This window comes from Hibiscus syriacus, unplaced genomic scaffold, assembly GCF_006381635.1.
Source record: "Hibiscus syriacus cultivar Baekdansim isolate YM2019G1 unplaced genomic scaffold, ASM638163v2 tig00111008_pilon, whole genome shotgun sequence".
In the NCBI taxonomy this organism is placed as follows: domain Eukaryota; kingdom Viridiplantae; phylum Streptophyta; class Magnoliopsida; order Malvales; family Malvaceae; genus Hibiscus; species Hibiscus syriacus.
In genome coordinates, this window is record NW_024062951.1 from 1,901,210 (window position 1) to 1,927,726 (window position 26,517).

A 26,517-nucleotide genomic window follows, 5' to 3' on the forward strand; every position below is an offset into this window, starting at 1 on the left:
ATTTTTACGTCATTAATAGTTATTCTTTTTATTTATCTAATAAAGTGGTGAAACATGTCACCACATTTTAAAAAAATTACAAAAGGTCTCAATGCTGGAAAGGAAATTGATCCCAATCCCCTCTCCTAGGAGAGAGCAAGCACCTAACTATACATTATATTGTGCCACACCATCTATTTAATAATAATTAACTGCAGTTGAAAGTGAGATGCCTATTTCATAACAATACTCAAAATCTAACTTTTTTTAAAATTTAACATCCAAAAAGATTATTTTAAAAGAGTTCTCGTGACATCTTCAAACTTTATCCTAAAATAATTACAGGGTCTACAAGGGGAGTATTACCAGTAAAATCCAATGTTGATGGTCTAACAGATTCATTTGCACAGAACATCCTTTGTGAGTCATGGATCGATTCTTGTGGAATACAGAAGGCTTGATTAGATAAACATGTGTTCATATATTACAAGAAATACAATAGTAAAAAACCAGTGTGTACTTTAAAATGGATTTAAAAAGGAGAGAAAAGTGGTCAAGCTGAAATATACATACGACAACTTTATTATTTTATACACGAAACTTAAAAAAGACAAATATAAGTAGCTGCTATTATTTTTCATAAATTTTAAAACAAAATCAAACATCAGATGGAATCATAGTATACAATTCGAACCACGTAACAGAACAAAACAATAAAATAAAGTAATATAGACTAAACGACTTTGATGGTTAAGGAATTCATTATTATCCATAGAGTTCTAAGTTCTCAAAATATTAAGAGTTTTTTAACAGATACTATCATATATTAATCCCAAATTTGTAAATAAAATATAATAATAATAAGTATTTTTAATAATATAATAATAAGTCATTAAATACAAATGACAAGAAAGAAAAAACTTCATTTACATTTGCATCAGCAGGTTGCCGTGAAAACAACTTTAGGACCCAACAAAACATTTTCCGAAATCTATTTTCCGAAAAACAAACATACCCTAAATACAATATTAACCCTTATTCTCTCATATTTCTTTTACGATCTACTCCCATTACTTCTCTTCACATTTGTAAAACCGACTCATTAGTTATGAAAATCGTATTTGTAAATAATGATTAAAAATGCATTTTGAAAAATAATAAATACAAAGAATCCGAGCCCGTCGAAATTGAAAATATATGAGACCTTAAATGGGCAACTCAACTCCCCTCTTTAAAGTCTCTAGTTCAGCAAACAAAACCTGGTTAGACAAGTCAAACCCCACAAAGTTGCTTAGAATTACTGCATTTACTTCTGTTTTTCTTTTCTTTTTCTTTCCATTCTTCAATCAGAATATTTTCCCAACTCGTATAGCATGAATTTTCTACATCACAATATCAACAAAACAGGGAATTAATAATGAAAAATAAAAATTGCACAACAGTCTTCTTCAAAACAATTTTCTACAGATTTACAATTCATCTTTCTCTCGTATGTGTGATTACACGGGTACCCGCTTGCCCTGGTTTCGGTCTAACCACTGCACCATGAAAAAAGGAGGGAAAATATTTGATCAATCATTTCCTCAAAGAAACACCTTCAATAGTAGATTAAAAGAGGAGTCACATATGAACTGTGATTCAAGCCATATGACTCGGAACTTAGCAACTCAGGTATCAGATACATACAAAAGAAAATTATATTCATGTCATCCCACAAGATTTTCACATGAAAGATATAATGATCCATCAACTAATTCACCGACGAACACAACAAACTTTAAGTCCACTCAGAGAAAAAAAATGGCATCTATTATAGAAAGAGAGGGCAGGCAGCTGTCTGTAAAGAAATATTACTTTCATGCAGTCATTGCCAATTAAACTGCATATTGTGTAAAAGGCTTTAACTTGTTAGTCTATATCAGCAGCTCCATTTGGTTGGTGCCAGAAAAGTCTTTCTAAAAAACTTAGGATCTATATTTGTATAACTGAAATAAGATGCTGCACTGGAAAGTTCCTTTTATGCTGCAGGCTTCTAATCATAAAAGTTGCAATGATTATAAATATCAACTCTCTTTTCAACGTTTTACTATCATTTTTCCATGAAAAGTTCTTACATGCACGCATGAAATGCTCTATCCAAGAAAAAGCCAAAAGTTGAGAAATAAAAAGAGTAAATTTGGGTTTCAGCCACAATCTAAACTGTCTTTATCCATCTATATGTTCCTTTTGATCATCCCTGACAATAAGCTGATTAATATTTTCACATTAAAGATGCACTCTTATGAATAAAACAGCACAAAAATATATACAAACAAATATAGGCATGGATAATGTTATGATTACGAGAAACCTAGAAACTGCAAAATTAGCAACTGCATAAGTACCAAGGGGACTGGGTTATTTTGACAACCACCACAATAGATAGATTCACTGGTTTCTTAGGGCCGAAGAGACACTAGGCAATAATACCCTACATACCTCAATTAAAGGCTTCTTAAATAAGGTCATGTATTTAAGTTTACCCAAAATAGAAAAAGAAAAGAATCTAGTTTATTTAGTGAGCACAGATTTTACGCCATGCAAACAACCAACCAAGAACTGACAAGATAACAGAATACAAGCATGCAATTCCAGCATACAGTTTATAAAGGAAATTTAATTGACTTTCAAACTAAACATACCGATCGGATATATGATTGCTGGAAAAGCCAACCAAGAATAGGTATCCTCTGTATAAACAATGCCAATGTTGGCCAAAAGCCACTGCAAAAAGAACGGAAAAAAAGGACGGTAAATGACAAGTTCAAAAATTAAGAGAAGCCAAGGGTTTGTAACAACTCAAGATAATGAAATTTTCGTTTAGACCTGAAGAGCACAATAAATCCATATGCCTCCAATATCATGCCAAGGATGGGCCATCCAAGGACAACAAAAAAGAAGCCAACCAAAAATGAAATTGTTCCCTGAACTCAATAGCAACAGATAATACAGAAATGGGCAATGAATACATAATGTGTGCGTGCGTGCGTTAGAGAGAGAGAGAGAGAGAGAGAAACCTTAAAATTTTGGCGCTTCATGAAAAATTGCATGGTGGATTTCAGACCGATGGTTAAGGACACTCCTGATATGAAAAGGATCTATTTTTTTTAAAAAAAGGTGTTATTCAAGCGTGATTCAAGGGGAAAATGAAAACACTTGGAATAGAGGTTAGTTAGCTTACATTTCCCATGGCAAGCAACCCCTTGTCAAAAAAGAAGATAATTCCAAAAAATGAGAACAATACGCCAAATCCAGTTAATCCTAGCCCAATTTCTGTTTTGCATGACATCATATATTAGTACAATGAAAGTTAATAGAATAAAGTGAACAAAAATGTTGTTCATTCAACTTTTTTTTTCTCAAAATATCAATGACAAACTAAGTCACAACTCACAAGTCTCCATGTGAATCAAAAGTAAGAGCACCAAATCACTTCTACTCGCTTCCAAGCATTTTCAATCTCAAGAATCCATGTAACTAAACATATACTTTGTTCAGCAAACAGGTTTAGTTTAAACTAAAAGATTAGATTTCCAGAGAACCAGAGTAACTAAAGAGTCTATAGTTCAATACCCATATAACTGAGGTGTTGGTAAAAGTTTTAATTACCAGAAATCATCTCATATACTATTTACATATTATAAGATCATTCCAAAATACTCCTAGGAAAGTTTAATAATCCTAAAGTCTTTTATTAACATTTCCTATACAAAACCATACCCAAATACTAGAGGGTTTATCACTTTGCATTCCTTTAATAAAAAGAATCACTCTGTATTCCTTAAACAATATCATTATATGCAAGTATGCACCACCAAGCAAGCATGGAGCACAAACTTCACCAACAATAAGGTGAATACAAAATTAAAGCGAATAATTGGAACTGCATTCTATTGAAATACCACATTTGATGAAAGAATGAGAGTATTAAAACTTAGCCAATGAAGATGGGTGCATATCAACTAAAAATCTTCAACTATATAAGTAAATCGAATGTGGGATGAAATTGCCTGCTAGAAAAATTATATTCATATTTTGCTAGCATTTATTCTTATAACCTGTACATGTTTGCTACTTAATAAAACTCCCCACAAGTCTAAATAACTCTGCACAAGTTACCGTAATATTGATTTGAAAAATAAATAACATTCTACTGCCTTTGGCAAGCATCTCACAAACCGGCCACTTGACTTTATCAAACATATATCAAAGTTCATAAAAATAAATTAACCCCTCAAATCATTCCCAAATTGCCTCAATGTAAAATAAAATGAATAATTGAAAGAATTTTCCCACTAAGAAGCAGTTATAAGCATGTACATGCATAATAACCTAGAAGTCAGTAGAGTGCATATAATACCCAAATCTTGCTATATGTATTTCACTAGAATTTCAAGGGATCATATATTGAATCTATATTAAATACCGAATAACCAACAAGCAAAAGCCATCACGAATTCATAGAAGCACTAATTGAGTGGAAGAAGCATCAAAGTTTTTTAAAAAAAAAAAATCAACGCAAGAGCTTTACTCTTTCGATCGTTCATTTCAAAGGAAACCATTGTGCTGATTATTCAGATGCCTGCTGCCTACAGAGAGAAAATATTGAATCAGACTCAAACCATAACAATGAATTTGTGTGAGAATATACAAAAGAGAAAACAGAATCTAATAATCAAAATAAGAATCTAAAAGAACATAGCGTGGGAAAAAAATTTGAATCCGAAAGTTCCGTTTTCTTCACCGGAAGGGATAAAAGGGAGCTCTGGTCCGTACGTTTTCTCGGTAATCGAGGCGGAGAGACGAGAATTGAGAGAGCGAGATGTCTTTGTATCGTTTGGAAATGAAAGGGTAAACTACACACAATGGTCACTAAACTTTGGGTAAGTTTTCATGTTTCCTCATTAAACTTTTAAAAGTTAAAAATAAGTCACTAATGTTATCGATTTGTAATAAAATGACTAGTCGATGTATTGTTAATGTGGATGACGGAAAGCTGAGCTAGACCGTTAATAGTTTATCCGACTCGTTGATCGCTTAATAATGGTCAAACCAGAACCCATTCTTTTTCATCCTTGCTCGCCGTTGTAAACCGCTTTTTTCTTCGTCCTTTAGAAATCCAAACTCTTATCGGAATCTATTTATCTAAATTTCATTCATTTTAAGTGGGGACTTGTACACATTTATTGATAATAGTCATCTGCAACTCGCCACTACCTCTTCGATTCCCTCTCTTGAATCTCATGAATTTCGCTATCGAATTGCAATTCAAAAACTGCTCCGGTGACTCATTTTCAACCGTCGAGGAACAACCCAAAAGCTTCAACGATGGGTATTTGAGAGTCTTTGAGAATTTGCGATTGAGTCTTTAAAGCTTAAATGTTACATGTGTTGACTATGCACCGAAAGTGTGCATAATAAATGCAACTTTTGATGCTGCTTGAAAAAAAAAGGGCAACAGCTATTGTTGAATTTTCAGCAATGGTAAAATCTCATTTTTAGCCATTGTAATTTAGGGTATTTACAAATTAGTCCTTAAAAATTCAACTATAAATACCCTAGCTCATTTAGCTTCAAAATCATCCCAAAAGATTCTAGCTTTCTTCCAATACTAGAGAGAATTTAGATATTTTCTTGAGAGTTGTTTTCTTCTTTTTATCAAGAGAGAATTATCATTGTTTTCTCCTTGGTCGATCGAGAGAAGTTGTAATTCCTATTTTCTCATAGTGAAATTCTTCTACCGTTGCTCGTGATTTTTACCCTATATTATTTAGGGGTTTTCTACGTAAATTTTGTCTCTTTTATCTTCATTTTTATTTTCTCAAATTATCAGTTGCGATTTTGCTCTATCCGATAACTGTCTTCCGCAACAATTGGTATCAGATCCAAATTAGAGTGTGTAATATCTGCTTATTGTCTTTGTGGTTGCCACCAAAAGGTGGATCCTCCAACATAAGAAAGTAAGAAGTTATTACACATTCTTTGAAGGTTCCAGAGAACTATTCACGATAGTGAAATAGTGGGAGCTATCTGTAAAAGAAGCTATGGCAATGAAATTTGATATTGAAAAATTCAATGGGAGAAATTTCTCATTGTGGAAATTGAAGATGAAGGCCATCCTGAGGAAAGACGGTTGTCTAGCAGCTATCAGTGAAAGGCCGATGGATTTCACATATGACAACAAATGGACGAGAATGCTATGACAAACTTTCATCTAGCATTAGCAGATGAAGTATTGTCAAGTATCGAGGAGAATAAGACAGCTAAGGAGATATGAGATCATCTCACCAAATTGTACGAGGCTACATCGCTGCACAATAAAATTTTCCTTAAGAGGAAATTGTACACTCTCCGTATGTCATGATCTACTTCAGTGACGGAGCACTTAAACACACTGAACACGTTATTTTCTCAGCTTACATCCTTAAGATGTACAATAGGAGAACAAGAACGTGCTGAACTTCTACTTCAAAGTCTACCTGATTCGTATGATCAACTCATCATCAACTTGACAAACAGTAATGTCACCAGTCTAGTCTTCGATGACGTTGCAGCTGCTGTTCTCCAAGAAGAAAATCGACGCAAGAACAAGGAAGACAGACAAGTAAATCTGCAACAAGCAGAAGCGTTGACAACGATGAGAGGGAGATCAACAGAACGTGGCCAAAGCGGCAGTCACAAACATGGTAGATCGAAGTCGAGAAGCAAGAAGAATTTAAAGTGCTACAACTGTGGAAAGAATGGTCACTTGAAGAAGGATTGTTGGAGTCTAAATAAAAACTCCAATCCACAAGGCAATACCGCAAACACTTCAGAAGATGGAAATGCTCTATGCTGTGAAGCGTCAACCACCGTGGAAGGTAGAAAGAGATATACAGATATATGGCTCATTGATTCGGGAGTAACATATCACATGACCTCAAGAAGATACGGGTTCTATCATTATGAATCTGTCTCAAGAGGATCTGTGTATAGTTACAATGATCATGCCTTAGAGATCGTTGGCGTGGGAACCATCAAATTGAAGATGTATGATGGAACAATTAAAGTTGTTCGAGATGTGCGGCACGTGAAAGGCCTGAAGAAAAATTTATTATCATACGGATTGTTGGATAATAATGCAAGCAAGATTGAAACACGGAAAGGAATCATGAAGGTGTTCCGTGGAGCGCTTGTGGTGGTGAAAGGCGAAAAGATAGCTACTAACTTGTACATGCTGAAGGGAGAGACTTTGCTAGAAGCAGAAGCCTCTGTTACCTCATGTAGTTTAGATTCTGCAATGTTGTGGCATCAGAAACTTGGACACATGTCGGAACAAGGAATGAAAATCCTTGTGGAGCAAAAGCTACTTTCAGGCTTAACAAAGGTAACACTTCCTTTATGTGAGCATTGCATAACAAGTAAGCAACACCGGTTGAAATTCAACACGTCAAATTCTAGAGCCAAAAGTGTTCTAGAATTGGTTTACTCTGATGTATGTCAAGCACCAATTACATCCCTAGGCGGAGAAAAATACTTTGTCTCATTTATTGATGACTACTCCAGGAGATGTTGGGTGTATCCTATTAAGAAGAAGTCAGATGTATTTTCAACTTTCAAAAACTTCAAGGCGCGGGTGGAACTTGATTCTGGAAATAAGATCAAGTGTTTCAGAACTGATAATGGAGGAGAATACACAAGCGAAGAATTTGATGACTTTTGTAGGAAATGAAAGAAGGCATCAAAAGACAGTTCACAGTGGCAAACACTCCTCAACAAAATGGAGTGGCAGAGCGGATGAATAGAACCTTGTTAGAAATAACAAGAGCAATGTTGAGGAATGCATGCCTAGAAAATCATTCTGGGCAGAAGCAGTCAATACCGCCTGTTATTTGGTGAATCGAGCTCCATCAACTGCAATAGATCTGAAGACACCAATGGAGATATAGACTGGTAAACCAGCTGATTATTCAAACCTCTATGTATTTGGAAGTATTGCGTACGTGATGTACAACTCCCAAGAAATCTCAAAGCTGGATCCAAAATCCAGGAAATGCAAATTCTTGGGATATGCTGATGGAGTCAAGGGGTATCGCTTGTGGGATCCCACTGCCCGCAAAGTGATCATCAACAGGGATGTTATCTTTGTAGAAGATAAACTACAAAGAAAAGAAGATGATGATAGCACTGAAAAGTCAGAGACTAAACAGATACATGTGGAAAAAGAGGTTGAAGAAGGAGATTCTTCTGAAGCAGAACCAGCACATGATGAACAAGAATCAGAGAGTTCTGAAGCTCCAACAACTCGTCAATCAGATCGTGTGAGAAGACGTCCCAATTGGCACTCAGATTATGTTATAGAAGGAAATATTGCATACTATCTTTTAACAGAGAACAGTGAGCCATCAACATACGAGGAGGCAATAAACAGCTCAGATGCTTTACTGTAGATGATGGCGATGCAAGAAGAAATTGAAGCCCTTCATAAAAATAATACATGGGACCTTGTTCCACTACCACAAGGAAGGAAGCCAATTGGTAACAAATGGGTCTTCAAAATCAAGCGAAATGGTGACGATCAAGTTGAGAGGTATCGTGCAAGACTGGTGTTCAAAGGATATGCTCAAAAAGAAGGTATTGATTTTAATGAAATTTTTTCTCCTGTGGTTCGACTAACAACAGTTTGAGTAGTCTTGGAAATGTGTGCTATATTGAATTTACATCTAGAGCAGTTAGATGTTAAAACAACTTTTCTTCATGGAAATCTTGAAGAAGAGATTTATATGCTTCAGCCTGAAGGCTTTGAAGAAGAAGAAAAGAAGAACTTGGTTTGCAGGTTGAACAAATCTCTGTTCGGTCTAAAGTAGGCGTCGAGGTGTTGGTATAAGAGATTTGATTCCTTCATTATGTGCCTTGGATACAATAGACTTAATGCAGATCCTTGTGCTTATTTCAAGAGGTCTGGTGATAACGATTTTGTTATATTGTTGTTGTATGTGGATGATATGTTGGTTGCAGGACCCAACAAAGATCATATTGAAGAATTGAAGGCACAACTGGCTAGGGAATTTGAAATTAAGGACTTGGGATCAACAAACAAGATTCTAGGGATGCAAATTCACCGAGACAGAAGTAATAGGAAGATTTGGCTTTCACAAAAGAATTACTTGAAGAAGATCTTGTCACGATTCAACATGCAAGATTGTAAGCCAATTTTTACCCCTCTTCCTATTAACTTCAAATTATCTTCTAGTATGAGTCCTAGCAGTGAAGAAGAGAGGATGGAGATGTCTCGAGTACCGTATGCATCAGCAGTGGGAAGTTTAATGTTCGCTATGATATGCACAAGACCAGACATTGCACAAGCAGTGGGAGTGGTTAGTCGGTACATGGCGAATCCAGGCAAAGAGTATTGTAATACAGTAAAGAGGATCCTTAGATATGTCAAAGGGACTTCAAATGTTGCATTATGTTACGGAGGATCAAACTTACTAATCAATGGTTATGTAGATTCTGACTATGCAGGGGATTTGGATAAAAGCAAATCTACTACATGATATGTGTTCAAAATTGCTGGTGGAGTTGTAAGCTGGGTTTCAAAATTGCAGTCAGTTGTGGCTACGTCCACAACAGAGGCAGAATATATAGCAGTTACACAAGCTAGTAAATGAGCAATTTGGTTGAAGATGCTATTGGAGGAGCTTGGGCATAATCAAGAGCATGTTTCTCTGTTTTGTGACAGTCAAAACACCTTGCATCTAGCAAGGAATCCAACATTTCATTCAAGGACAAAGCACATACGAGTTCAGACCATTTCATTCGTGAAAAGGTGGAAGAAGGGACGGTAGATATGCAGAAGATCCATACCAAAGACAACATAGCAGATTTCATGACGAATGCAATCAACACTGATAAATTTACTTGGTGTCGATCCTCTTGTGGCCTTTCAGAGATGTAAACAACATGATGGTACAAGGTAGAAAGAATGGTGTGAAGATATGATTGTTTCAATCAAATCTTCAAGTGGGAGATTGTTGACTATGCACCGAAAGTGTGCATAATAAATGCAACTTTCGGTGCTGCTTGAAAAAAAAGGGGCAGCAGCTATTGTTGAATTTTCAGCAATGGTAAAATCTCTTTTTTAGCCATTGTAATTTAGGGTATTTACAAATTAGTCCTTAAAACTTCAACTAGCTCATTTAGCTTCAAAATCATCCCAAAGCATTCTAGCTTTCTTCTAATACTAGAGAGAATTTAGAGATATTTTTTAGAGTTGTTTTCTCCTTTTTATCAAGAGAGAATTATCATTGTTTTCTCCTTGGTCAATCGAGAGAAGTTGTAATTCCTATTTTCTCATAGTGAAATTCTTCTACCGTTGCCTGTGGTTTTTACCCTATATTGTGTCTTTTTTATCTTCATTTTTATTTTCTCAAATTATCAATTGCGATTTTGCTCTATCCGATAGCCGTCTTCCGCAACAACATGTGGCCGAAAAGAAGTTGAACTAGGATATGAACCATGGTTTAAAGTCGAAGGAAATGAAGAAATAGATAAGTGAGAGAGAATATACCTTTAAAGAGTAGATACTAGTATTACATACATCAAGAGATGCAGGAAATGAGATTTATTATTGCATCGTTAAAACAATATTCATAGATACGTGTGAGTTGATCAATATTTACAACAAAAAGAATGAATTAATGCAAGCAAACTGAAATAGAAGTTCCATAAGCAACATGACAAACATAGCCCCATCATTAGCTTCCTAGTTTTCAGCAGCACTTGCAACCTACAAATATACTTTAGAAGAAGATTAAATCAAACATTTTAAGCTTTGGTTCGATGAGATCCCATGATGTTCACTGTAGAATGATAATATATATATATATTCATTGTGTGAGAAGTCGAATGTTGCTTCTAGATCTTCCAACGTTATAGTGCGCAGTTCATCGGCATCTATACAGTTGAAACTAAGCCAAAGATCAGGGTTCTCCCTAGCGTTAACTAACATCGGATCGACTAAACTTCTGTTCATCACCTTGCGCTATCTTTCTATTATTGTTTCTCTCTCTGTTAGTCTTGCTATGGCATCTAAATTGCATAAACTATGCAACTTAAATCCATACAATAAATTCAGCTCTGCTTGATTATTCATCATGATACGAACATAATTTATACCAACACAGTTACGTTCGCCACCAATCTGACCGCTAGTCTTTACAATAGTTGGTATTTATACCAACTGGGTTTTGGAAAAACCAATAGGCGTGACCCTAGGCTTTTTAGCGTTCACGACATTTCCGCCAACTTCAACTAGTGGTTAAATTAGTCCCCATGTTGCTAATTTGGTAAACAGATTCTAAATTCATTCAATTGAGTCCTTAACAATTCTGATTTCAACTCAATTGAAGGCTCTAACTTTATAATATTAACAAGTAAGTCCTCCAAAATTAAAACTACACCTTAAAATAGCAAAATTTATTTTTCAAAACTTTTAATTCCGAAATCAGGGTGTGATACAATCATTTTGTAAGAAGATATCCTTATCGAGAAATATCAAAATCCATATGAGATATCACCGCAAGTCAACTGATGACATATTAGTTAAAATTCAGCTAAAGTGCAGGGGTGTAATGACATATTACATCTATCAACAACAAACAAGCATTCACATATCTAATAATTTTAAACAAATATTCATGTTTGTGAAGATTTTGACAATAGATGATGATGTTATAGGATTGAAGCCATGTAATTACATAAATTTCGCCTCTTTCCCCAAAAAAATAATTATAGAGTAATTGAGGGATTCCAACTATATTTAATTTAATAGAATTCAAATTTGTTGATTGACTAAATACACCACACAACATAATTATTCGAAAGTACACTAAAATTCAATTAATGAATAGTTTGCCAAATCACATTGAATGTCAATTGCACCTAAAAAATATATGACTAGTAAAAATAATCACGACCATTATGTGTTATTAAAGCAAATATTGGATGGATTTAATGTTGTGTTAGGAAGTAAATAAGTCAACCTTGTAAATATTAGTGGTTTTTGGTTGAAGTGCAGACTTTGATTATCCAATTCATTACGTGTTGTTTTTCCTTCACCGCAAGTGTTGAGAAATCTGTTATTGGTCTTGCTGTAAACTTAATTTTCTTCACCAAATATCTTGATCATAAATTAATCTCAAGTCATGCGTCAGTTGCTAAATATGTTTCATCAAGAAATTGAGATGATTAGATATATATAAGTAGCTAGTTTTAGTAAAATAAAAAAATTTAAAATTACAATTAATGTTTAAGATCATAAATATAATTAAATATATAATAAGGATTTTTTATAATCATTGCCATAAGGAACTAGCCATTTGAGATTATACAAGGATAATGAAAATATTAAAAACTTATTCAAAAATTCGAACAAAATGTAGATACGAATAAATTTGACTACATTGGTAAGTCAACTACAACAAGACATGTAACTACTGAAAGACCACCGAAAATTACAAATTAGAGTCGAACTTCGTGAGAAAACCATCTTCAAACGTCAATTGTGTATCTAAATCCAATCTAATGGTCCAAAACATTATCACAAATCAATAGGATAACAAACAAGTGACATCTTGATCAGTCAAGGTGATATTAAATCTCATCATGAGAAAAATAAATGAAGAGAAGGACAAATGAAAAAGATCGAAAATGTCAAAAGACAAAAAAATATATATGTCATAAAGATAAAGAAAACATGTCATGGAAGACATAATTATTAAAAACTAAAAAAAAAGAGAAAAGTAAAGATGTGATATAGAAAAAAAAATACCAACGGTCGAGAATCAACAACAAAATTAACTTTGTTGCATGCCAACAAGATAGAGAAAAATGACAAATGATGCAAAGAAAAAAGTAGAACTGGTAAAAATTAAAAATAGATGATTATAGATAAATAAATATTATGATATTACAGGCGAGTTGGCCTATATTTTAATTTAATGAATGAACTTTAAAAATTCTATTAACTGGGATTAAAATACTTTTGGCTTAATATAATGGATGCTTCCATTTTGAAGTTTTCTTGGGGCGTAGGTAAATAATTAGTACAAGAATATATTTGAGGAAGTAAAGTCTCAGACTACTTAATCGTTATAAACAAAATAGTATATTATATGATTAATTACTACAAGTATGGTTTTCCATTTGGTTTAAGCCAACTAATTAGATAGTAACAAGAAGTGACAACCATTATTATTTTCTATAATTATATATTTTTATATTCATTATTTTAATTTATGTATATAGTAATTTCCCCCTTTTTGTATTTATAGATGGTTTTAAAACAACAATCCCACTATTATGGGGTTTTCTTTTAGCAGTAAAAAAGAGATTTTTATGATATTTGAAGATTCAAATTTAGGTCTCATTGAATGGTTTAACTATGTAGAAATTTGTCAAATAATTCATCCTTTATTGTTTATTTGATTTATGGTGTTAACCTTTCCCCTCTAATGAAGTTAAAAATAATTTAATAATGAAATTATGATCAAATATTAAGTAAATTATTTAGCTTAAAATATATAAATTTAAAAAAATTTCAACAAGGTTTGATTTATAAAATATTTAGATTTAAAGAGACTTAAATTACTAATGAATAAAAAAATTGTGAGGACAAGCCCCCCAACTCCTAGTGATAGTAAACTTTTAAATTCTCTTAATATTTTCTCTAGCAGTTTCATTTTTTTAAACGAAAACATCTAAATTTTACATCCATAAGATTACAATCATAGAATAAATTCATAAAATATATAAATACAATCCATGCATATATATAATTATAATCAAAATTGATCATTATAAAGTATAAATATATGAACTATAATCAAAATATATCTGAATTTTTATTAACTGATCAAAATATATCTGAAACTATACCATAATAATTATGAACACCTCTCATATTTGGTGAAACTTAAATCAATATAAATCTAAACTAAAAATCACATAAATGATATTTATACGTGATGAAATTCGATTTAGACCTAAAAGATTAAAGTTCTAAGATTTTAAAATCTTATCAATCCAACTAAAGTCTCATTGATAGAATAACAAAAATAAAAATATTTTTACTAAAATGAAAACAATATTTTATTTAACTTGTGATTAAAATAGAACAAGTAACCATAGGTGGAATGAATAATTGATTGGTCAATTCATTACTATTAAACAAATAAAGACTGTAAACACAAGTGATTAGTGGCTTCAAGTACACAAAGAATTGAAACAAAGCAATCCTGAAATTAAGGACAACGCCAACAACTCTTACACTTGCTCCTCTCAGTTTTTTTTTAAATGGTATGGGATGATAATAGTATAGTACACTTACAATTGCTCGTCCAACTCAGTTGGTAGAGCGCAAGGCTCTTAATTTTGTGGTCGTGGGATCGAGTTTCACGGTGGGCAATTCATAATTCTGACTGCCAGAGGTCTCCCACGGAAGTTGCTCTCAATCTGGCGTTGGAGGCAGCCTACTATCCTACCTCCCCCTTACCTCATTACACATGGGAATAGGGTCAGCTATTTTTTTTTATTTGTTAATCTTGATAACGCACATAAAATTTATAATCACAACTGTTCGAATCAAAATTACGTATGTATGTTTCGCCTATGAAGAAAAATAAGTAATTATGTTTTACGTTCTTCTGCTTAAGTTGTTAACCTCAACACAAAATATTTAATTATTAATTTCTGGTGTGCATTGCTAAATTACTTGTCTCATTCCTATAATTATAATGGTGGCGCTGTCTAACCCCATATGAGTGAACCTTAAGTTAAAATTCCAGCACATTTCTTTTCTAAGATAATTGGATTTTTTTTTCTTTTGTTACGAAGATAATTGAATTTTCGGACCATCATTCTTTGTCGGACTTTGGATGTTTGACCCAAACTTAGACGTCCACATGATCGAAGATCCAAAAACTATATTGGAACAAATAATTTAATTAAATTAATCAATAATTAATTGATTTGTTGAGATGAAAATATTATATCTCTCATTTTTGAGATTAAAAGGTTTGAATATTGACGCTGTAAATGTAACATTTGATATATAAATTAATCAATTAATAAATTAAATATCGATAATAAAGACAAATATAATTATACTTTTACAACAAATAAAGAGTGAGCAACAAGTGATGTTATCGCCAAAAGAAAAGGAGTGACATATAAGTGACCCAATTTTATACTCTAATTGACAAAAACATTGTCTCATATTTAATAAATCAATGGGGTGGGACCATCTGAGACCCTTACTCATTTTATGATGTTAATCATCTTCAACCATAGACCTTTCCAAAATTTACAGTAAAAGACATTTTCTCATACACCTTTCCACATTTACAAATCCCCCCTCTCTCGATATATATCTATGAGAAAAGGTGTCCCTTTAAATAGTAATCGAAACCCTCTTCATTGGAGTCGAAGGCTGATGAGCTGAGTTTTTAGACAAAAGGTGAGATGGGCCATCGCTGCTGCACCAAACAGAAGGTTAAAAGAGGTTTATGGTCCCCTGAGGAAGATGACAAGCTCATCCAACATATCGCTGCCAATGGCCATGGAAGTTGGAGTTCTGTGCCTAAACTTGCTGGTATATGTCGCTTAACAACTCTTCTCATGGAAATTTTAACATGTGAAAATGGTTGTCGTGCAACTTTTAGGTGTTTTTTGTATTGCAGGCTTGCAGCGGTGTGGGAAAAGCTGCAGGTTGAGATGGATAAACTACTTAAGGCCCGACCTGAAGAGGGGTTCCTTCACAGCTGATGAAGAACAAATAATCATCGATGTTCATAGAATTTTAGGCAATAGATGGGCTGAGATCGCCAAGCATCTTCCTGGAAGAACAGACAACGAGGTGAAGAACTTTTGGAACTCATGCATTAAGAAAAAGCTGCTCTCGCAAGGCTTGGACCCAAAAACACACAATCTACTCTCCTTACGTCAAAGAGCCTCTAATAAAGCTGCATGCAAATATTCATCATCTTCACAATCACAACAAACTTCCTTCACTGTTTCCAATATCAGTTCACAGGCTAGAGACACCAACAACACCATGGCAATGTTTATTCCTAGCTCCGAACCCCATAACCCTAATGCTGCTTTTGCTCAGGAATCCACCATATACCCTTATTGCTCATCCTTTGATACCACAATTGTTCCTTCTTCTCCTCCCTTGACTCAATTACATGGTCTCGGTAACATGTTGTATGAAAACACTTGCATTTGGGATGACGCCATTGTTGAAACGTTTGAAGAACCTAGAGTTGAAGACCTACAACAACAGAAGCAACAAGAGAAGAAGATTGGCGAGATAACAAACGACAAATTTGATATGGATGCTTCATTGGAAATCGAGGGTGGTAGCTTTGACCTGGGCCTTCTTGAGTCCACACTCATGTCTGCAGCAATGTATAGTGATTTGAGTTCCGTGGACGATTTCGGATGGAACTTTTAGGATTACTTATGTGCATATTATTAAATACCCTTGCATCTTTACAAGTTTATTCATTCCAAAAATTTAATGCAACGGTTTTACTAAGGTTTATGAATTTTATTGGATTACTTGCCGTCATTTTGCTTTTCATCTATATCATATTGTGTGCATATATAGTTTTGATAAGTTGGTTGTATATTTAGATAGTAATATTGTATGTACAAAGACATTTACTAATCAACAGAGAAAGCTGCATCCATACTAATTTTATAGTCATACCATGCAGAGCTCTCCATCCAGAATATACCGAGGGGCGGGACTTTGAAAATTTCAAATTATCATATATTTTAGAATTTTTATTGATATATTTTCTTATCCTAAAATTTTATACTCCTAAATTTCAAAAATTCACTCATATAGCATAAAATTCTCCATCCGTCCCTGTGTCCGCCTAACCACTATGAGGGCCAAAGGCAAAATGGGTCACTGAACATTCTGTAAGTTGCAAGCTCCTTTTAAAGGCTGCTTGGGCAGACCAGACACTATTCTCCCATACATTATCTCAAGGAAATATCTATGAGGAACATTTTTATGTACTGCTTTAGAGGGGATATTCTTAATGGATTCAAGGCTGATGAGGTTATGGCCTTATTTACTCCTTCTCCGGGCATTGGGGATTGTAATAGTATGTGGGCCCTATGAAGGGGTGACACTTTAGCAAAGGTGTTGTTAGGAGATGAGGCGGAGAAGGAGGTATATTGTTGTCGTTTTGCCATTATCTTTGTAGAGTATGGTTACATAAACTCTCACTCTAGGGTTTGTCAGTGGGTTTGGTCCATACGATGATGACAATAGTATTCCAGAGGATTTGATTCGTTTTTGTGAGGTTCCAAAAGAAGAGGAGGATGAGGAGTCGAAGAACTCGCTTAGCGATGATGTGAATGAAGCATCAAGCCTTGAAGTTTATGCTTTTGTCAAAGAGAATGAAGATGATGGCCTTGGTGTAGGGGGAAGCAAAGCAAAGCAATTTGAATTCCAAAAGTGATTTTATATATTTTCTTCTTCCCTTCTATAAGATCGTGTTATCATACTTCCATATCCATAACAAAAAACTGTTACTGTCAGTAAAATTTGTGGACAATCACCTATATTCTCTCTTCTGAAATTGTAAGAGACTATTGATTTTAGTTTCTCTTGTATAAGAATTAACCTGACCATTACCTTTGTTTTTAATCCTATTGGTGTAAACAAGGACCGACATGAACAAAACTAGAAAGAAAAAATTATATGAAAATATAAAATTTTCATGAAATGAGATAATTCCCACACCCCTGAACCCCTGGTCCGTCCCTGGTGCAAATTTATACTGGTCATCTAAGACCCTGAACAGTTTGAAAGAGGAAAAGGGAAGAAAACAAAGTTGGCAGCACAACTCAAAGTCAGATGGATGACAAAAAAAGGATAGAACATGAATTACTAAACACGATTTCAAAGAGTGTCTTTGCCAATGCTTAGGATGATAAAAAAGCAACATTATATGTAAAATTAGAATATAGCTACTTGGGAAATTTCAGAGTATCAGCAGCCTCACAGCCTGGGAATTGAAATGGGAATTTTTGCGTAGAACTTCCCACATCAAGCTGCGTTGGAGAGATATATTTGTTTTGAGAGTGGTGATGATGATCCATGCTGAGAGGCTGGGTTGTTAGAAGCTTGTCCAAGAACGACCATTCACCATTGTACCTCATCTGATCTTGTTGCATAAGTCCACAGCCGCCGCTTGTCGTTAGCCTCAATAAGTTTCGAGAGTATTCTATATCCATGGAGTTCAAAGATAGTGGTGATATAAAGGAAGAAGTAACGGCCGTTGATTCTGGACTAAATAACTGCGGTAGATGCATGGAGGCATCAAAGGAATACTGATCATACAGCGTATGCAAATGATGATGATGATGATTCTTATTATTATGCCTTGGATCCATTTGAGACGAAGAAGCAACACTCTTCATGTGACAATAGTTTTCTTCTTGAGTACTGAAATCCGCCTGAAAATTACCTCTGATGTGATTCTTCTTCTTGAAAACCCTGCAAACAACCCACCCATCTTCCTGCTAGCAAGGCCATTAATTATAAGCTATTGTTATTGTTCTTGGATACGTAAAACGAGTTACAATCGTAAACTGTGATGATCTAATTAAGTCAAGTCCTTTACCTGAACATCAGAATCATCGTCGTCTAAGCGATACTCATGCATGATCCAATCGGTTTTCCGGCCATGAGGGGCACGTCCTGTGTAGAAAACTAGGGTTTTCCTCATGCCGATTTTCTTGGAGTTGCTGAGGTGGATAACCTTGTCCCTCCCAGTTGCCTTCCAAAAACCAGCTGTGGTTGCCCTATTTGTTCGAGTTCCTGTTGGGTATTTCTTGTCCTTGTGGCTGAAGAAATACCACTCGTTTTGAGGACCCGATCCAATTCTGCATTTCTCTGCAAATTCATCATACATGAAAACATTCTCAATTTTATCATAGATTTGTTTAAGAGGTTATCGCTTGGAGATAATCGATGAGATGAACTGACCTTTAAGATCCCAAGGCTCATGTTTGTTGAGATCCACTTCCCTTATGACATCGAGGTCGATAGCTTCATACGAGACCTTCTTCCTCAAATAATAGTAGAGAAGCTCTTCATCTGTTGGGTGGAATCGAAAACCTGGCGGAACTGAAAGCGGCCCATTTCCTGCCATCACTTTAATTTCCACGATTGCTCTGGAACACCAAAATACCTTCATTGTCATCAACTATATATGTATATTCAAGGAATGACGAAGAACTACATATGTAAAAGGAAAGAGAAACCACCCCAGTTGCATGAATATATAATATAGACACCACATACTCTGAACTTTATATGTATATATATATACTGTTAGATCGTAACCAAAACGCTCATTGCTACCTGAACTCAACAAACTGGAGATAATACATTTACATGTACTAATGTTTAGGTTATGGAAAGAAAAAAGAAAGAAATCGGCCACTTCCAACCAAGCCATAAGTAGTTTAGGGATTGGACATTCGATCTTTGCATAGTTTAGGGATTGATGAACAGATAGAGAAGCCATGCAGTTACAGAATCAAGTTGTATGTGTTAATGAAAGTTCAAACCCTGGACTACGAGGAAGCTGAAAAGCAACAAACAAACCCTAAAATCTAATGAGTAAAGTACAGCCACATGCATGCATGAGTGTAGATGCAGTCAAGTCCAGCTGCAAGCTGGAAAAGGTATGTAGTTAGTGACAAAGAGCAAAGTAAAAGGAAATGGAAAATGCAAACCTTGTTTTTGGCGTTGAAGGGTGTGTGTGATAACAGTACAAACGAAACAATACAAAGCAGAAGAAGAACAAAAGGGAAGGAACTATGAGAGAGAAAGAGAGGTGGATCTCTTAGCTTGAAGGGCACGATGTTAGGGCTTTTAAGACAGAGATAGATGAGACTGTAGATAAATATGAGACAACCGAGGATGGGCTGGCTTGCCTGGGTTCAGAAATAAACACAAATGATAAAAAACATCTTTAACTATATGTATATTTAATTAATTAATAATGAATTATCATATATATATTAAACCGGGTTTCCTCTATGAAATAGAGGGTGGGGCATATGTCCGTTGAACGGGAGACCTTACTCCTGGATACCGCCTCATAAAATGAATGAACTCTGCACAGCTGTCAATTAAGTATTCATTAGTTAATAATTCCTTTTTTGTGATCAAGTATTAATTAATTAGTTAATAGATATACATGTACGGTTCACCTACACCTGATCTTAGAAAAGTTGAAGCAGAGGAATGAAATAATAATTCTCTTCTGCAATTTGACTGCCCATATTATACAATTAATATTACACTTTATCAAAATTCCTTATAATTATTATTATGTTTTTTTAAATGCTTAATAGTATAAGAATTTATTAAGTAATTTCAACGGTAAAAGTGAATATTAGAGGTCTTAGATTTGAGTAAATGCACGTAGTGAATATAAGAATGCATTAATTGCTTTACGGTTTTTAATATAAATATTGACTTTAGCTAAGATGTATAAATGTATTTGCATGTAATATAAAAGAAAGTCATTAAGTTGTGTACTTTAATGAGCTATGTGTATATTGTATATATACAGGGATTAGTACGTAGAGAGCCCTTGAATGGTTATATAATATCACATGGCATGAAATTCAGTGCAATGCGTAGAATAAGCCTTTAGGGGGTGTTTGGTTCAAGGATTATGGGATTCCCATCCCATGGGAATCCCACATTCCTATGTTTGGTTGGCCGGGAATCTCATTCCCGGTAATGTTTTATTACCAATAGTAGATTTTTTGGGTATATTACCGGGAATGTCATTACCTCCCTTCCCTTAGGTATTGTAACATTACCGGCGTTTTGGACTAAAATGCCCTTCAATTTTTATTTTTTTTCAAAAATATCATTCTTCTGTCATTGAATAATAAAAATTCTACGAAGGTTAAATTACAAATTTATCCTTAAATTATTTTAGATTTACAAAAAAAAAGTCTATAATTAAAATTTTATATGAAGTTAAGGGGTTAAAAAAATTACCCTTTCATTAAACATTTTTTATATTTTTAATTTTGTAAAAAAATATATATAAATATTATGAATTTAATTTTTTAAAGAAAATATATAAATATTTTACAATTTGTAATATTTTACAATTTGTAATATTATACAAATATATAATAAGGACAATTTGGTCAAATATACATTCCAATAATCTTTTATTCATTTAACCAAACACGGTAATCTTACATTCCTGCTAAACCAACCAAAACACAAAATACAACATTCCCAGTAATCTTATTCCCTGGTAATCTTTTATTCCCACGGGTAATCTTACATTCCGTGAACCAAACGCACCCTTAGGGTATTGGGGTACTCATTACTTTTCAAGAATCACTAGGGATTAACTTTAACTGCCCATCCCTCATTCCCTCCATTATTATTTAAGGTAATATATATGTTTAGTAATTAAATTATTATTTTTATTATATTTTAATATTTAAATTTTATTTTTAAAAAATATTACCTGAGGTTTAATTTAGGTTTCAATTTGGTATGTCATTATTAAAAAAATAACTAAATTGTTAATATGATGTTTTTTAAAAAAATTAGTGATGGCGTGACACTATCTTATGGGAACACATCAATATCATCGTTAAATTTTTAATAACGGGATATCAAAGTGAAATTTAAAGTAAATATTAGGTATGATTTTGAAAAGAAATAAAATTTTAGTACTAAAATAGAATAAAAGTAATAGTTTAGATATTAAAAACGTTGTTTACCTTATTATTTACTGTCGTCTCTTACCTGTGACAATGACTTGTTCGTAGATATCAGAGTTTACTCCTTAATTAATCCCAAGTTGGGAATTGTTTATGATGATTCTTTTCTTCGGACACAGAAAATTTTGGAATTTCTTTTACACGATGAGAAATGTTTTGGCAAATAAAAAAGGATGGAATAAAAATAAATAAATTTGGAATCAATAGACCCAACCGATTTAGATTTAATTATTTTATTAATTTGGGATTATTATAAAAAAATATATATTTAAATTTTATTTTTTATAATTGATAATGTACATACATCCTACAAACACAACTGTTTGAATCTAAAACTTTTAAAGAGAACAATTATTCTTTTCCTATTGATATCATTTGATGGATTTTACTTTGGTTTAAATCAAAGTAAAAGTGTTAGAAGAAGATAAATTAGATTAGGATACAATACACAAATGATCCCCAAACTATATGGTCTTGTTTTGTTAAGTTTTTCAACTATTAAAAGTTACAAAATAGTTCACCGACTATAGGATGTTGCTTTGTTGAGTCCTTCAACTATTAAAAGTTACAAAATGGTCATCTGACTATTCATATGTATCAAACTTGTCATTTTCTGTTAAAAAATTAATGCTCCTATGAGCTGGATGTTAATTTGCTGACCGACATATGATAACATATGATCACAGAATCTCAAATGACTATATAATTCAAACTATTATGATATTATATTTTATCATATCATAGTCAGCATATTTACGTCTATCTTAAACGACCGTCAATTTTTTAACGGAAAATAATGAGTTTGAAATACATGAATAGTCGAGTGACCATTTTATAACTTTTAATAATCAGTAAACTTAACATAACAATATCATATAATTAGAGAATTATTCTATAATTTTAATAATCAATAAACTCGACAAAACAATATCATATAATTAACCGATCATTTGTGTACTTTACTCATTAGATTAGTGGGGAAATGAACCACACAATCCAATGCCTTGATGGGTTGACTATAAAAAAAAAGAGAAAAAGAAAAGGGATTCTCACGCTACCTTTAAAAGCTGAAGGTAAAAAAATAAAAAAGTGAGGAAAAAAAGGAGTGAATGGTCAAACACGGTGGCTGAAAATCCTCCTTTAATCTCCCTACAACACTCCTCTCTTCTTCAGGCCTTATTATTGCCTATCCAAAACGTGTTGCGTTGCCTTCACGGACATTACTGCTACTTATTACTGCAAAATATACCTGAGGGAATCCTAGGCTTAACACATTCATTTTATGTTTATATTTAGTAATCAGTGTTAGCATGAATTAATTGATTTCGGTGTTAAATTAAGTATTGTTATTTCTAAAATTCTCAAGTTCGAACACTATAAATATCAAGGATATAAGCATTCAACATCAAATAATGGAGAGTTTTTTTTTTCTGTTGACATTATGCCTTTGTTTTTCTATGGCCACTTAATCATTATGAACGGAACTCCATTGATGTGTAGATGGGAAATCTAGGTAAACCTGCAGTTAAAAGAAATATAGACAATGAGATTGCGATTATCCATTTTCGTTCGGGTCCGTTTAATAAAGCCCAAAATCTAAAATAACATATATTTCTATTTTTTTTAATTAAATTATAAACTACATTAGCCCATTTTCTAGTAATCCAATACCCAACTTTAAAACCCAATACCTAGTCTGCTCGACCCAAAAACCCACCAATCTTAATGTAACCCCCCAGACCGATAGGGGTAGCCCGATCCGATCCGAGAAGTCACATTAGGGCCACCTGTTGACGAAAACGGGTAAAGAAAACAAAAGAACACGAGAATTTTACGAGGTTCGGCAATGTGCTTACGTCCTCGGTGCCTAGGCGGCGCTAGAAGTTTTTATTCAAAAATGATATTTTAGGTCTAGGTTACATCTCTATTTATAATAGAAAACCCTTGTACATAATTACAAAATTAACCCTGTACCGTACCGCGGGGCTGCGCCCCCGCACCCCCAACCCACATAATTCGTAACCCCACAACGAGACTTTCTTTGTAAGGACAGTTGATGTTCGCTTCGCTCACTCCGCTCCATCTCCTGTCCTCTTTACTGGTATATTTATGAGCCATACCTAACACCACCGGAGCGACCCATTGTAAAAATAGCGGAAAATTTAAATCTTTTTATCAGAACATGTAAACTTATAAAATCATTTGTCACTATTTAAAAATAAAACATATTTCCAGACTCGTATATAAATCAAAACACAATTACATGCCCCCCTAATCACATGTACCATACTCTGCAATAACGCCGGAAGAACTCCCTTACTGAAGTCGATAGATGCACTGGTACAATTCTTTTAACCTGAAAAGGTGAGTAATAGAGTGAGCTTTGGAAAGCTCAGTAATACAGAACTACCAGATGATGCTGAAAAACGTGCAGATACAGATAAACATATTTTCCTTATTGGTTCAGATATTTACAGATTTTTATGTTGAGCAGAGATCCTACTGATATTTCAGGTGGTAACGGACAATGAGCTTTCGTTTCAGAGAAATATTTCGGATGACTGAGTTCAGGAGATCAGAATAGGTTTTCTAGTGTGTTCCCAAAAAAACCATGTAACTTTTCAGATCTTTTTAAAACATATATATATATATACCCCCATCCGTCACGAACAAAATGTGTAGGTTCCCCAGAACCATACAACCCCGTCACTAACAGTAAGGCCCTGAGCACACAGCCGAGGAACCGGTAAGTAAGGCCCTGAGCACACAGCCGAGGAACCTCCAAGTAATCTTCCTCCAACAATACCCCCCAATAAAACATGTTCCGTCCGTAAACGGATATATCAAAAATCAAAACATAATTCAAGTCAAGTATCATATCAGAATCCAGGTAATGTATCAGATCAGAATCCATGTCAATATCAGATAAGAATCCAGGTCAGGTATCATAACAGAATTCAAGTCGGAAATCAGATAAAATATTTATATGATTAGGGAACACACCAGAGTTTACAGATATTATTCATAGGTATTGGATAATCTTAACAAGTAGAGAAACATGAATATTCAGTATACCGATAGGATATCGGAATTTAGAATCACTATTGGAAGAGTTCATTAACTGACAAAATCATCAGTTATTCAGAATGTGAATTATCAGGATATTATCTTATTCTGACAGTTTTCAGAAACTGTACGTAATCAGAAGAGTATTCAGAATCCTTTACATCCATGTCGATTGATCGGATAATCGAACAACTCGAGAACGAAGATTCAGAACCTTAACAATCTATGTTGATTGGTCAATTCATTTTCCTTCTAGGGTATTTACTCTTTAATACCACAAATTCTTGTCCGTAGACCATTTTCGGAATTATCGCTGAATAAATCTTCCAATGTCTTTATTTCATTTCCACGCTTCCACAATATCATGAAATGCTGACGTACTTGATTAATTTGTTCATAACCCATTTTAATTGTACACTACGTAAACTCATCAGAGTTTCCAAACTTATCCAAATCACTTATTAAATCCTCAGTCATTGAGGTTACCTAGTTCATTTAGCAGTCATGTCCATTCCAGTTACTTCAGGATTTTCCAGAGTAATTCAAACGTTCCTGAATTTCAGATACATGTTGTACTTCCATTCCATTCAATTTGGTCTTCATGGTTGATTTGTCGAACAAACGTCCAATTCTTAGTACTGAATACGATCTAGAGCTGAGCTGAATACTTCCAAAATTTATCATCGAGCCAAACTTGAGAAGATGAACACATGTTCCAGTAATATCTATGTTATTCAGGTATTGACATAGCTTTAGGGTTGATATATTCACTTAAATTGTTTTCCATTACCTTTAAAGGTAGTCCAATACTTATCTTACTTGGATTCCTTAATTAATCCAAGACATTTACTTAATTTAGACCATAAGAGTATTTTGGTAATTTTGATGTTCAGTTTTATTCCATTCATTTCAGAGCTCGAGGATATTCAATCATTCCTGAGCTTGGTGATATTCTTGGGTCATTTCTATTACAGGGGTATTTTGGTCATTTTACAGATTCACGGTATTTCAACCTTTTTCCTCAATCCGGTCTTATTATTTAATTCCAATTTATTATCTATTCCAGTCCGTTCGAACAATTCTGATAGCAGAATACCCCCGATAAATTACTCTTCAAGTATTTACTCATTATTTGAATATTTTCAGATCAAGTGTCTTCTTAGACTTTACAAACGGAATATCATAAATTTTCCTGCACTAAGTCGGGATCTTAACAATTAAATCCGTACTAAATCGAGTTAAGTACGAATCCTCTAAGTATTTTCTCATTCAGAGTCATCTCAGACTATTCTACCTCTTAAGGGCATTTCCGTAATTTCTTAACCAGATAAGTTCGATATTAGCTCTTAACGAAAATAATATAATTTAGAGATCCTATGATTAATTGCTTTCTTGAACAATCTATGATCTTGAAATAATTCCCTTAACACACTTCTAGTATCTTGCATAAACCCTCTTGGGGTTAAAAACCGGTTATCCATAATGTCTACGTATAACTATCATTTCTTATGCACATCTATATTTTTATCAGATCAATATGTCTGTAAAATCCTCTTATCTAACTTCCATATTCCAATCTTGTCTTTTTATAACACA

General features: G+C 33.8%; 3 protein-coding genes across 5 annotated transcripts; 1 reads left to right on the plus strand and 2 right to left on the minus strand.

Moving 5' to 3' along the window:
* Positions 1 to 1,374: 1,374 nt before the first annotated feature.
* Positions 1,375 to 10,749, minus strand: LOC120149683 (vesicle transport protein GOT1-like). Of its 3 annotated transcripts, none has more exons than XM_039162413.1 (7): positions 4,770 to 4,867; positions 4,550 to 4,621; positions 3,200 to 3,291; positions 3,036 to 3,116; positions 2,845 to 2,942; positions 2,661 to 2,742; positions 1,375 to 1,517 (listed from the first exon to the last, which is right to left on the minus strand). In XM_039162413.1, the coding sequence occupies exons 2-7, from the start codon at positions 4,578 to 4,580 to the stop codon at positions 1,479 to 1,481; spliced, it is 423 nt and encodes a 140-aa protein (XP_039018344.1). In that variant the 5' UTR covers positions 4,581 to 4,621; positions 4,770 to 4,867; the 3' UTR covers positions 1,375 to 1,478. The 3 variants fall into 3 exon arrangements, with proteins under 3 accessions (XP_039018344.1, XP_039018343.1, XP_039018345.1); XM_039162412.1 differs by having other exon boundaries at positions 4,550 to 4,607; positions 4,763 to 4,867; XM_039162414.1 differs by lacking the exons at positions 4,550 to 4,621; positions 4,770 to 4,867 and adding an exon at positions 10,739 to 10,749 and having other exon boundaries at positions 3,200 to 3,568.
* A 4,689-nt stretch (positions 10,750 to 15,438) lies between these two features.
* LOC120149681 (myb-related protein 308-like) lies at positions 15,439 to 16,617 on the plus strand. Its single transcript, XM_039162410.1, has 2 exons — positions 15,439 to 15,649; positions 15,738 to 16,617. Exons 1-2 carry the CDS (start codon positions 15,520 to 15,522, stop codon positions 16,511 to 16,513), a joined length of 906 nt encoding a protein of 301 aa, XP_039018341.1. The 5' UTR covers positions 15,439 to 15,519; the 3' UTR covers positions 16,514 to 16,617.
* A 1,336-nt stretch (positions 16,618 to 17,953) lies between these two features.
* LOC120149680 (protein SOMBRERO-like) lies at positions 17,954 to 19,253 on the minus strand. The gene is made up of 3 exons (XM_039162409.1): positions 19,070 to 19,253; positions 18,705 to 18,976; positions 17,954 to 18,600 (listed from the first exon to the last, which is right to left on the minus strand). The coding sequence occupies exons 1-3, from the start codon at positions 19,233 to 19,235 to the stop codon at positions 18,049 to 18,051; spliced, it is 990 nt and encodes a 329-aa protein (XP_039018340.1). The 5' UTR covers positions 19,236 to 19,253; the 3' UTR covers positions 17,954 to 18,048.
* Between the last annotated feature and the right edge of the window lie 7,264 nt (positions 19,254 to 26,517).

Coding starts and splice junctions, on each gene's coding strand:
- LOC120149683 (XM_039162413.1), bottom strand. CDS start 4,580: ATGGTTTCCTTTGAAATGAACGATCGAAAGA. Junction 3,117..3,199: donor GGTTGCTTGCCATGGGAAAT/GTAAGCTAACTA, acceptor TAAAAAAAATAG/ATCCTTTTCATATCAGGAGT. Junction 2,743..2,844: donor GGATTTATTGTGCTCTTCAG/GTCTAAACGAAA, acceptor TTCTTTTTGCAG/TGGCTTTTGGCCAACATTGG.
- LOC120149680 (XM_039162409.1), bottom strand. CDS start 19,235: ATGGCAGGAAATGGGCCGCTTTCAGTTCCGCCAGGTTTTCGATTCCAC. Junction 18,977..19,069: donor TGAGCCTTGGGATCTTAAAG/GTCAGTTCATCT, acceptor ATGAATTTGCAG/AGAAATGCAGAATTGGATCG. Junction 18,601..18,704: donor ACGATGATTCTGATGTTCAG/GTAAAGGACTTG, acceptor CCTTGCTAGCAG/GAAGATGGGTGGGTTGTTTG.
- LOC120149681 (XM_039162410.1), top strand. CDS start 15,520: ATGGGCCATCGCTGCTGCACCAAACAGAAGGTTAAAAGAGGTTTATGG. Junction 15,650..15,737: donor TTCTGTGCCTAAACTTGCTG/GTATATGTCGCT, acceptor TTTGTATTGCAG/GCTTGCAGCGGTGTGGGAAA.